Source organism: Lathyrus oleraceus, chromosome 3 (assembly GCF_024323335.1).
Source record: "Lathyrus oleraceus cultivar Zhongwan6 chromosome 3, CAAS_Psat_ZW6_1.0, whole genome shotgun sequence".
NCBI lineage: Eukaryota > Viridiplantae > Streptophyta > Magnoliopsida > Fabales > Fabaceae > Lathyrus > Lathyrus oleraceus.
This window is the reverse complement of record NC_066581.1, coordinates 503,413,291-503,426,136: the sequence shown is the minus strand read 5'-3', so window position 1 is coordinate 503,426,136 and position 12,846 is coordinate 503,413,291. Positions and strand designations below refer to the sequence as shown.

Sequence of the window (12,846 nt, the reverse complement as noted above, 5' to 3'; positions counted from 1 at the left end):
TTCTTGGTTTTCATCCAGGCAAGCTGCCTCACCGGTACAATACTCGAGCTAATCAGTTGAAGAAGATGGACCACCTAGAGAAAGAAAACCGTGAGCTCCGTGAAGAAGTGACAACTTTGAGGGACGATTATGAAAGACTTACTACTATGATGGAAGCTTTGGCGGCGGCTCAAAATCAGCTTCCACCACCTCCTCTTCCTCAGAATCCTCTTTAGAGGATCGTGATTTCCGAGATTGTCTCTATGCCCATCTCCGTGGCTCCCGTCAGTGCTCTGCATCACCGCATGCCTTCTAGTTTCCCTCGGGTAATGCCTCATAACTTTGTGCCTGAGGGGTATCGACCTCCTGTTGAAGTTCATATGGCTCAACCTGTGATGTCAGTACCCCATCCTGTGGTTCATATTGTTCCTTATGTTGAAGAACTTGTCTTTGATGCTGACCAGAGCGAGACTGTTGACATTTATGAAAGAGTGGACGAGTTTCAAGATCCGTTTTAGGATATGTAGAAAGAGATTCAAGCTTTGAGAGGGAAAGATTTGTTTGGGAAGAATGCTTGTGATTTGTGTTTGGTTCCTAATGTGAAGATTCCGCATAAATTCAAGGTTCCAAATTTCGAAAAGTATAAAGGAAAATCTTATCCTCTGAGTCATCTGGTGATGTATGCTCGTAATATGTCGACTTAGACTGACAACCATCAATTTCTGATCCACTACTTTCAAGATAATTTGACTAGTCCTGCTCTAAAATAGTATATGGGACTCGATAGCACTCAGATCTGAATGTTCAATGACCTAGGTGAGGCGTTCGTTCGTCAGTACAAGTACAATGTCTACATGGAAACAAACATGAATCAACTCCGTGCTATGTCCCAAAAAGATAAAAAAACTTTCAAGGAAAAATACGCGTAAAGATGGCGCGAGATTGCTGTACAAGTTAGTCCTCCGTTGGAAGAAATGGAAATGAAAAACCTGTTTTTGAAGACATTGAGTTTGTTTAATTATAACCGAATGGTTACAAGTGTGCCTATTGACTTTACTGAAATTGTAAATATGGGCTTGAGATTAGAAGAAGGCGTCCGTGAAGGACGATTGAAAGAAGGTGGCTCGACTGGCAGTTCTAGAAAGTATGGGACTGGGTTACCCAAGAAGAAGGAGCACGATGCTAACACTATCTCGCAAGAGAAACGTAGGAGGCTTCCGAGGAACAATCAATGTCATCAACATGTGGCGCCTGTAACTCCAGTTATTAATTTTGCTCTGGTCGTTTAAGCAACTCCGAGTTATCGATCACGTTTTCAACAACGAATGAATCAACGGAATCAACAAAATTGTGCCCAGAGGTCTGATCAATTTGACCCAATTCCAATGACCTATACAAAGCTATTTATTGCTTTAATTCAGAATAACTTGGTACAAACAAGAACTCCACCAACTATTCCGAAAGTGCTTCCATGGTGGTATAAACCCGATCAACATTGTGCATTCCACCAAGGAGCATCTTGCCATGATATTGAGAATTGTTTCGCTTTGGAAGGCGAGGTAAGAAGGTTAATGCAAAGTGGTATCTTGTCATTCAAAGACTCTAGTCCCAATGTACAAGCTAATTCGCTGCCCAAACATGGTAATGCAACTATGAATATGGTCGAAGGATGTCCAGGAAAGTACCGGGTTTTTGACGTCAATCTAAATAGAAGATCCTTGGTTGAAATGTATGCTACCTTATGTGAATCGGGCTATTATGAGCATGACCATGCTGCTTGCCATGTATGTCCCAGAGATTACCGAGGATGTGCTGTAGTGAAAAGGGACTTACAAGAAATACGGGATCAGAACCTTATTCAGGTTACAAGGGATAGAAATGAAGGTGAGCATGAGGTGAACATCATAGTTCCCCGTTTTAATCTCCCAGAACCAGTTGTGATTGCTTATGATGGTCAAAAGACTGATGTTTCTCCGTTGGTTATTCGTTTGGCGGTTCCTACGCATTACGAGTCTGATAAAGTTGTGCCTTACAAGTATAATGCTATTATGGTGGAAGACGACAAAGAGGTGCCTATTCCTTTTTTTCGTCTATTGTGAACATTTTTTATGTAAGTTGTGTGACCCTAAATGGTCGAGTATTTGCTGCTGCAGCTCCTAAGAGGACTGAAGATGTTATGATAGAGAAATTAACTCAAGAGAAAACTCCTATTACACAGACCGGCCAATCCAGTAGTGTGAATCAGAATGCTGATCAAGATGAAGTGCTCAAATTGATTAAGAGAAGTAATTTCAATGAGGTGGACCAGTTGTTACACACCCCGTCCAAGATATTTGTCATATCTTTGCTAATGAGTTCAGAGAAGGTCCTGGAGCAAGTCTATGTGGACCACGACGTAAGAATTGATCAATTTGATGGCATTATGGCCAATATTACTTCATGTAACACTCTAAGCTTCAGTGATGAAGAGTTACGTGAACAAGGGAGGAACCACAATCTACCTCTGCATATCTCTTTGACTTGTCAAGAATATGCCATGTCCAATGTGTTGGTGGGTATTGGTTCTTCTCTTAATGTTATGCCAAAGTCCACTCTATCCAAGCTTTCTTATCAAGGTACTCCGATGAGGTTCAGTGGGGTTATTGTGAAGGCCTTCGATGGCTCGAGGAAGACTGTAATTGGGGAGGTTGGTCTCCCAATAAAGATAGGTCTGTGTTTATTTCATATCACTTTTCAAGTGATGGATATTTATCCCGCCTATAGTTGTCTCTTAGGTCATCTGTGGATTCATGAGGCTGGGGCAGTTACATCAACTTTACACCAGAAGTTGAAGTTTGTGAAGAATGGAAAGTTAGTGATCGTGGGTGGCGAGCATGTCATGTTGGTGAGTCATATCTCTTCATTTTAATACATTTATGTCGAAGAATTTGAGGCAAATTTGTTTCATGCTCTTTCTGTTGATAATATTGTTGCGAAGAAGAATGAGGAATCCACGTCATCGTTGAAGGATACCAAACATGTGTTGAAGAATGCTCAATCTATTAAGTTGGGACAAGTTGTTGAGCTTGCAGAGAACAGGAACAGAGATGGTTTGGGTTTTTCACCTGGTATAACCCAGAGAAATTTGAAGCAAATTCAGGAAATGTTTCATAGTGTTGGCTTTATTCACTCCAAAGATCGGTCTACTACCGCAAGTTTAGAAGATCCTGAAGAGCAAGGAGTGCCAAACTTTATGACATGTGGATCGATGTGCCAGAACTGGATTGATGTTGATGTTCCTTCCGTTATTCACTTATCAAAGTGATGTGTTTGTTTTTGTTATTTTCAAAATCCTTTCACTATGCCCAAGGTGAAAGTGGATCTAAGTGGGCTTTGTTTCAGATTTTGTCATCATTAATAAAATGTTATTTAGTTTATCCATTTAGGGTTTTCCTTTTTTCTTTTTTTGGAAAATATGGTATCATAAAAAAAAGATAATAATCACTTTTATATGTGCATTACAATGTGCGTTTATTTGTTCATGTTCTAAAGTCAAGCATAAAATCATTGTGCAAATTAATTGTTAAACCCATTGAAAATAATGACCCTATGCCCTTTCCCAACTTTGAATTTCCTGTGTTCGAAATGGAAGAAGAGGATGACGAAGAGATTCTTGATGAGGTTTCTCGATTGCTTGAGCACGAAGAAAAGACCATTCAGCCTCATAAAGATTCGTTGGAAGTGATTAATCTGGGTTCCGAAGATAACAAGAAAGAAGTCACGATTGGGGCACTATTTTTGTTAAGATATTAAGAAGATGATGGTAGAGATTCTTAGAGAGTATGTGGATGTGTTTGCTTGGTCTTATCAAGATATGCCAGGTCTTGATACTGCTATCGTGGAGCATCAATTTCCATTGAAGCTTGAATGTCCGCTGGTAAAACAGAAGTTGAGAAGAACTCACCATGATATGGTTGTCAATATTAAAGAAGAGGTGTAAAAGTATATTGGTACTGGATTCCTTGTTACTACTGAGTATCCTCTGTGGGTGGCTAACATTGTACCCGTTCCAAATATAGATGGTAAAGTTTGGATGTGTGTTGATTATAGAGACTTGAACAAAGCTAGTCCAAAAGATGATTTTCCTCTGCCACACATTGACATGTTGGTATATAATATAACTAAGCTCAATGTCTTTTGCTTTATGGATGGGTTCTCCGGTTATAATCAGATCAAGATGGCTCCCGAGGACATGGAAAAGACAACACCTATTACACCCTGGGGAATATTATGCTATAGAGTGATGCTTTTCGGTTTGAATGTTGGTGCAACGTACCAAAGAGCTATAACTACTATTTTTTGTGACATGATTCACAAAGAGATAGAAGTCTATGTTGATGATATAATTTCTAAGTCGAAGACTGAAGACGACCATGTTGAGTATTTGTTGAAGTTGTTTCAGCGGTTGAGAAAGTTTAAACTCAGTTTGAATCCTAATAAATGTACATTCGGTGTCTGTTTAGGAAAGTTGTTGTGTTTCATTGTCAGCCAGAAAGGTATTGAAGTAGATCCTAATAAAGTCATATCTCACATGACTTCCACGTGTGGGCCAATCTTCAAGCTTCTCCGTAAAGACCAAGGTTGTGTTTGGACAGAAGACTGCCAGAAAGCTTTTGACAACATCAAGGAGTATCTTCTTTAACCTCCTATCTTTTCTCCCCCGGTGGAAGGAAGACCTTTGATTATGTACTTGAATATGTTGGAAGAATCAATGGGCTTTGTGCTTGGACAACTTGATGAAACAGGTTGAAAGGAGCATGCCATCTAATATCTGACTAAGAATTTTATATAATGTGAGTCTTGGTATTCCATGCTTGAAAAGACTTGTTGTGCTTTAACCTGGGCTGCCAAACATTTATGCCAGTACATGATCAATCATACCACTTGGTTGATATCCAAAATGGATCCAATCAAGTATATCTTTGAAAAGCCTGCTTTGACTAGAAGGATAGCTCGTTCGCAGATGCTATTATATGAATATGATATTGAGTATCGTACTCAGAAGGCGATTAAAGGAAGTATTCTTGCAAACCATTTGGCTCACCAGCCAATTGATGGTTATCAACCCATCAGGTTTGACTTCCCTGATGAAGATCTTATGTACTTGAAAGCTAAATATTGTGATGAATTGTTGCCTGAAGAAGGACCAGAGTCTGGATCCCGGTGGGGTTTAGTGTTTGATGGAGTTGTTAATTCTTATGGTAATGGAATTGGGGCATTCATTATTACTCCTCAGGGTTCTCATATCCCTTTTACTGCAAGATTAATGTTTGATTGCACGAATAATATGGCAGAATATGAAGCTTGTATCATGGGTCTTAAAGAAGCCATTGATTTGAGATTTAAAATCGTTGATGTGTATGAAGATTCAGCCTTGGTAGTTAGTCATATTAAAGGAGGATGGGAGACTCGTCATCCTGGCATGATTCCTTACAAAGATTACGCAAGGAGGTTGTCGACTTTCTTAAATAAAATTGAGTTTCATCATATACCTCGTGAAGAGAATAAGATGGCGGACACTCTGACTACTTTGTCTTTTATGTATAAAGTAAATCATTAGAATGACGCGCCCATCATCACGATTGTACGCCTTGATAGACCTGCTCATATGTTTGTAGAAAAAGAAGTTACATATGATAAGTCTTGGTATCATGATATTAAGTGTTTCCTCCAAAGTCAGGAGTACCCGCATGGGGCATCCAACAAATATAAAAAGACTTTGAGAATAATGGATGGCAATTTCTTTCTAAATGAAGATGTGTTGTACAAGAGAAACTTTGATATGGTCTTACTCTGATGCATGGATAGACACAAGCATACATGTTTATGTAAGAAGTTCATAAAGGATCCTTTGGTACTCATGTCAATGGACACATAATGGATAAAAAGATGTTAAGGGCATGTTACTATTGGCTGACATTGGAATTTGATTGATGTAAATATGTGAAGATTCATGTGCCTCCGACACTTCTCAATGTTATATCTTCCCCATGGCCTTTCTCTATGTTGGGAATCGATATGATTGGTAAGATTGAACCCAAAAATTCGAATGGACATCATTTCATCCTGGTAGCTATTGATTACTTCATCAAATGGGTTGAAGCAGCATCTTATGCTAATATGACCAAGCAGGTTCTGGTCCAATTTTTTAAGAATCAAATTATTTTCTGATATAGTGTTCCAAGATCATTACTGATAATCAGTCGAACTTGAATAATAAGATGATGAAAGAACTTTGTGACGACTTCAAGATTGAACATCATAATTCTTCAACTTACAGACCTAAGATGAATGGGATTGTTGAAGCCGCAAATAAGAATATTAAGAAGATTATCCAGAAGATGGTTGTGGCATATAAGGATTGGCATGAGATATATCTGTTCGCTTTGCATGGATACCGTACATCTATTCGCACTTCAACAATGGCAACCTCTTTCTCTCTTGTGTATGGCATGGAAGCAGTGCTACATGTGCAGGTTGAGATCCCATTAATGTGAGTCCTGATGGAAGCCAATTTGTCTGAGGCTGAATGGTGTTAGAGAAGATATGATCAGTTGAATTTGATTGAAGAGAAGAGAATGACAACCTTGTGTCATGGCAAGTTATATAAAAAGAGAATGAAGAAAGCATTTGACAAGAAGGTTAGACCTCGTGTATTCAGAGAAGGCGACCTTGTGCTCAAGAAGATCTTGTCTTTCAACACTGATTCTAGGGGCAAGTAGACTCCTAGTTTTGAAGGCAAATATGTTATTAAGAGAGCCTTCTCTCATGGTGGATTGATTCTTACAACTATGGATGGTGAGGAGCTCTCTCGTCCTATGAATTCCGATGCAATTAAGAAATACTTTGCCTAAAAAATAAAAGAACAGCTCGCTAAGTTGAAAACCCGAAAGGACGACTTAGGAAAAAATGAGCGTCTCGGTGGATTGAAAACCTGAAAGGGTGGTCCAGGAAAAAGTTAGAGACATAAATAGAAAGTAATCATCCCGGTAGATTGAACCCCAAAAGGCAATCCAAGAAAAAGTTAGGGATTATGGCAAGTAACTGCATTAGGCAGACTGGATCGTTTGAAGCAACAATGCCTATCACAGGTTCCTTTTTTGTCATCCTCGACCGAAGTCCTGAGCATAGTGGAATTCAAAGTTGTTAGGGAGAATAGTGGTCATTGTATCTCAATGTAGCCCTTTCCATGTATTTACCATTTTCCAACTTTGTAATGATCCATGGAATCACGCCATTTGCGGACTATCATTCTATTAATAAAATTTGAGCCTTTTCCCCATTTGTTCGCTATTCTTATTTTGTTTTAGTTTAAGAAATTGCATATATTTTTTATGATAATTTTTTTAACAAAATAATATCTAAACAATCATATTTTTGAAAATTTACAAAAAAAGATATGTATTTTCCTTGATTTGTGAATACAAAAGAGAAATGTTAATGGCAACCACAGGAATGGTAAGATCCTGAAGAGTGGAATTCAATGATTTCCCCAAGCCGAATTTTCTTTTGTTACAACTAACAATCTCCTCAGCATTAAATTGCAAAAATGGTAGAATCCCTAACGAATCTCTGCCAGCATCTCCATCTTTTTGAGATTAGCCGAGTATCTGATTTTACCGTGTTACCAGTCTCACACATTCGTGATTGTTTTGTCAGCATCGTCATACATATATGCATATCATCCTGAGGTTTATTTGCATATTTTGCATTTCTCGATGTTTTCCCCCCGCTCTCTGGAACTTTTCTCCCCAAAGAGTGTGTGTGTTTTCTCTCCAATAAAGTGTTAACCTTAAGTAGAAAGATTTTATCCTTTCTAATTCCCCACTGAGTTCGATCCCCGTGGAAGATTTTGTTTTAGTTGTCCTCTCCAGTTCATTATCTGGATGGAATCAATCGCCAATTGAGTTTATTTACTCATTGGGTGAAATCCTCTTTGACCGCTTCTCTCCAGTTCATTCATGGGTAGAACTTTGGTCCCCTTTGGTTGGTTACCTTTGTTAAGTTACCACTTGGATGCTAGTTAGTAATCATTCCATTTTAGTTTATTAACTTTGTTAAGCTATCACTTGGCTGATAGTAGGTAATATTCCTCTTACCTTTGATTAGTTAGCTTTGTTAAGCTACCACTTGGTTGGTAGTTGGTAATCATTCCACTTTAGCTTATTACCTTTGTTAAGCTATCACTTGGCTGATAATAGGTAATATTCCTCTTATCTTTGGTTGATTCCCTTTGTTAACTTATCGCTTGGCTGGTAGTTGGTAATCATTCCATTTTAGCTTATTGTAACACCCCAAAATTTGCCCTCCTCATTCATGCATTCATTTCATATTGCATTTCATCATGTCAATCAGAATTAGATCAAAAAAAAAAAAACGAAAAAAAAAATAATAATAATTTTTTACAAAAAAAAAATAAAATAATAATAATAATAAATAAATAAATAAAATATAATAAAAAATTTTGGACTTGGGTCTCTCTCATTTGAGCCCACAAAACCATGAAATTCAGTCTATAAATACCAAGGCTTCACTTGAGAAAAAGGGAGAGAAGCAAAATACTCTGAGGTTTCCTTGAAACAAAACCCTTGACAAAACCTGGAGAGAAACCTTACAGAGAACTCAGAGTAACCCCCAGGCAGCTCTGAAAAATTCAATCTGACTCACACACTTTCATTGCCTTGCAAACCCAGCCGTGCCATTTGATTTCAACCGGTCTCTCCCATCAGGTTTGCCTCATTCCCATGATTTTATGCTCTTAATTTGGATCATCTGAATGTATGAGGTATGATGGATGAATTTCATTATGTTTTTGCCCACGGGTTTAATTATGCATGAATGGGTGAAACCTATGCCTTGAATGTTTAATCACATGATTTCTGAAATGTATGCCACAGGGTTTGAGGTTTCTGAAACCATACTGTTATTCATGAAAAAAATGCTTATCGTGTTTCACTAACCCTTTTGTTGAGTTTTTGTGAGGGCTCACAGACTCTTGCAGAGATGGTTTGCGTGGTTTTCCCACTTTATTTGTGGGATACCCCCTGGAGGTTCATTCCGATTACCTGTACTGACTCACTTTTCTTTGATGGCATTAGCTTGGGAGGTCCCTGGGTTTCTTACTCCTTTAATTGTTGTTACTTCGGATCTTCATCCGTGTGGTACTTTTACCTCTTTTCCGCATTTTATCGCTTTCTTAGCTGGAAGACCTCGATAGGAGGCATTTGTTTTCTTTTATTTATTTACTTCTGAGCCCCTTGTTGGCACATTTACTTTATACATGCTTGTTTTGTATGTGTTCGTATCCCTGCAGGTAGCTCGGTTCCTTCATCAAAGACTGCCTTTTTGCCCTTGAGCATCCCAAACCCTAAAACCCAAAGCAACACGTTAACTCCTTCTACTACAGGCGAGTAAGTCTCCAAAGGTCGAGCATCCGGTAGATTGCGTAGTGACGTCGTTCGTCCAAAACCCAATCCATAACCCCGTAGTTAGTCGAACTACGTTTTGCTCTGATTCTCAGGCCAGATGAGATACGTAGGCATAAGACGCGATGTCTTAGCGAGCACACATCCCCTCAACCCATAGGTAGCCGAGCTACGAAGACTCTGATTCTCATATTCAGATGAGATACGTATGCAATGGATGCGACATCCGCGTGAGTCATTTTCATTTAACCCTTTTTTTTGGGCAAACAGCACAAGATAAACCCACACCCTTTAGACGAAAACTACAAAAGTGGATCCCGTAGAGTACTACGGATGCGTAGGGGTGCTAATACCTTCCCTTCGCATAACCGACTCCCAAACCCAAGATTTGGTTGCGAGACCCCGTCTTGTCCTTTCCTTTTTCAGGTTTACTTCGAGTGTTTCCTTTCCCTCCTTTGGGATGAATAACGCACGGTGGCGACTCTTCTGTCATTTTCTTTCGCCGGTTGTTTTTTCGCGCACTGTATTTTTCAGGTTGCGACAGCTGGAGACTCTACTGGGGACTAAGAAGTTGACCTCTTGCTGGTCCATCTTCCCTAAGCGAGTCCCTCCTAGCTTGTGTGATTTCTTGTTTGTTGGGTGTTCATGCTTTTGTACATTTATTTGCTTACCTGCTTGCATGCATCTGTTGTATCTATTGGATCTGTTTGTTTGTTTGTTGGGATGAGATGTTCTATGAGAGATAAGCCCATTACCCAGGCTTGAGTGTACACACAAGTTTTAGAGTGGATGATCATGAGGCTTGCGTGGCATGTTGCTACGTTAAGTCGTTCGTGAAGAACCACACCCAGACGAGGTTTCTTTTGGATATATTATGTCCTACGGATGTTCCGTAACGACATGGTGTTCCTTTAGAAATCGTCGACTCTGGTGACCATTTCCCGAGAACTCAGTCGAGGCCTCTCCTCCGAGACGTGATTATGTTAGCTCTGGTGGGCGCATTCTCGCTGATCAATCCGAGGACCCCGAGACTGGGAACTTGCTTTAGGATGTCCTGTTGAGGGGAGTCAGTGGAGGTCTTTTATCCCGTAATAATGCCAAACCTTCAGTGGTAAACGTATTATTCGCGACTGAAGGGCTGAAGCTGACGAACTTCTGTTCTTAGAACCTACCAGTGAGGGGTGGGCTAAATTCAGGAAACCTTAACCTCCAACCAACCCGATTTTCTGGAACAGAGTTTTGGTCTTGTATTATATTCCTCAGTGAATTTCTCTCCAGGTAGTGCAACCTGACAGATGTTCAAGCGGATCCATCAATTCTGATTGACATGCCTTTGCATTGCATAACATCATCTGCATATTTGCATCCAACATCTCATGCTTATTCATTTGTAGGGTATTCCCTTTCAAAATGGGGGTGCCTTAAAATTGAACAAGCAGTGCATCGCATACCATGCATATTAACCCTTGTCTGTTTTACAGGTGTCACCGCAGTGTCTAATGTTTATTCCCTGTATCAGGCAGTTATTGGTCCCAAGCGAGTCCACAGGTACCCGACAAAGGAAAATCGTCCACAGCTAGCGATGGACCAAGTACAAAAAGAGCTGGCTGATATGCGTGAAAGGATGGATCAGTTCATGACATTGATGACTGGTATGGCAGAAGGCCAAGAAAAGCTGAGGGAATTGGTTGAGCAACCGAGACCCGATCTGGAGGTGGAGATACCAAATGCTGAGGGAAACCCTGGTAACCCTGGGAACGCTGATAACCCCGTGAACACTGGTACCGCGGGTAACGCAAATGCTGATGGAAACCCGGGTAATGTTGGCAACACAGGGAATATTGGGAATGGTATTGGCGGAAGGTACGATGTGAATCAAGGAATTCGGATTAACGGGCGCCCCGTTACTGAAGATTATCAGTGTGATCAATTTTCTTTGCACAACGAGGCCCTCGAGACCACTCACCGTATGGATGAGCTTGCTGAGAAGCTCAAATCTTTGGAGTCTCAAAATTCCTTAGGCTTTGATGTCACAAATCTTGGTCTGGTTCAGGGAATAAGGATTCCTCACAAGTTCAAACCCCCTACTTTTGAGAAATACAACGGAGCTTCTTGCCCACGCACTCATCTCCAATCTTATTTGGGAAGGTTGGGAGCTCACACGGAAGATGAAAAGCTGTTGATGTACTATTTTGAAGACAGTCTAACTGGAGCTTCTCGTGAATGGTATTCTCATTTGTCTCGTACTACCATCAAGAGCTAGAAAGACTTGGCAGAGGCTTTTCGAAATTCTGGTGTAGTCAGACTTCAGATGTTCTACTCCAACTCAAGACATCTGATCTAACATTGTACCTAGTATAGCAAGACAGTTAGTACACTCTGTACTCATATGCACACGCTCACAGATGTCACGACATCTCATTCTATGTCACCCTAGAATGAAGGAACATCTAGTTATGTGCATTAGGTCGAAAGACTCAACATAGGTTAATCCTAGCACTTGCTTCTGTAGTTTTCTTCCACAATTGTAAGCACGATGTCTTAACATTGGTTTGGACATCATCTGTTACATTATTCAGTGTGCTGGCCTTTTACTTGTATTTCCTAAATTAAAGCTGAACATGTTAATCTAATTTCCACGTATTAGATTGCTAACAAATAAACTATTTGTTAGGTTCGTTAATTGTAGGTTAGTAGTTGGTTTCCTGGATTTTAGCTCAGCTGTTGAATCCCTGAAGACTAGCATGAGAAAAATACTGAAACAGAAAAATACTGAAACAGAAAAACCAATCATCCTACAATTTAGCACATGCTGTCAGGAATGAATGTCACGACATGCAGTTTGACCTTCAGAACATATGTATCATGTTATGTTCATGAAACCTGACTGTGCTAAGCTTGCTGTACTGAGAAAGACCAACCAGTCTCTAACTCAGTATTAACCTGTATGAACAACTGTCTAGACATTCAGTTAGACAGTTTCACCATGATCCTTTGGCCAGGTCTGTTTTCAACTTGGAAACCAGACTTAGGAACATACTGAATTGAAGCAGAACAACCAACCTGCCTGTTGTTCAGTATATGTTGTCCACGATGAATGTCAAGACATTCTTATTGACATTCAACCAGAGGGCTATGTATCAGGTCTGTTGGTATTTTGATTGGCAGACTGAAATACCAGCTTAGTTATGGCAGACAGGATTATAACATACAGAAGGAAAACAAACACAGGAAATTGTTAACCCAGTTCAGTCCAACATGACCTACATCTGGGGGCATACCAAGCCAGGAAGAAGATCCACTATTAGTAGTATCAATTCAGATTTAAACTCACCCGTTTACAACTCATCACTTAATCCCTACCCAATGCAATCTATACCTAGGAACTCCTAGATAGAAACCT

General features: G+C 39.9%; 1 protein-coding gene across 1 annotated transcript; it reads left to right on the top strand.

Annotated features, from left to right (window-relative positions):
• The first annotated feature begins 1,550 nt into the window (after window positions 1-1,550).
• LOC127131850 (uncharacterized) lies at window positions 1,551-3,283 on the top strand. Its single transcript, XM_051060741.1, has 3 exons — window positions 1,551-2,014; window positions 2,095-2,687; window positions 2,904-3,283. The coding sequence occupies exons 1-3, from the start codon at window positions 1,551-1,553 to the stop codon at window positions 3,281-3,283; spliced, it is 1,437 nt and encodes a 478-aa protein (XP_050916698.1).
• Window positions 3,284-12,846: the final 9,563 nt, after the last annotated feature.

Bases quoted from the DNA above. Each gene is read 5' to 3' on its own strand.
- LOC127131850 (XM_051060741.1), top strand. From the start codon at position 1,551: ATGCAAAGTGGTATCTTGTCATTCAAAGACTCTAGTCCCAATGTACAA. The intron at 2,015-2,094 runs GTATAATGCTAT...TTTTTATGTAAG, and splicing joins GATAAAGTTGTGCCTTACAA to TTGTGTGACCCTAAATGGTC. The intron at 2,688-2,903 runs GTCTGTGTTTAT...TTTATGTCGAAG, and splicing joins TGGTCTCCCAATAAAGATAG to AATTTGAGGCAAATTTGTTT.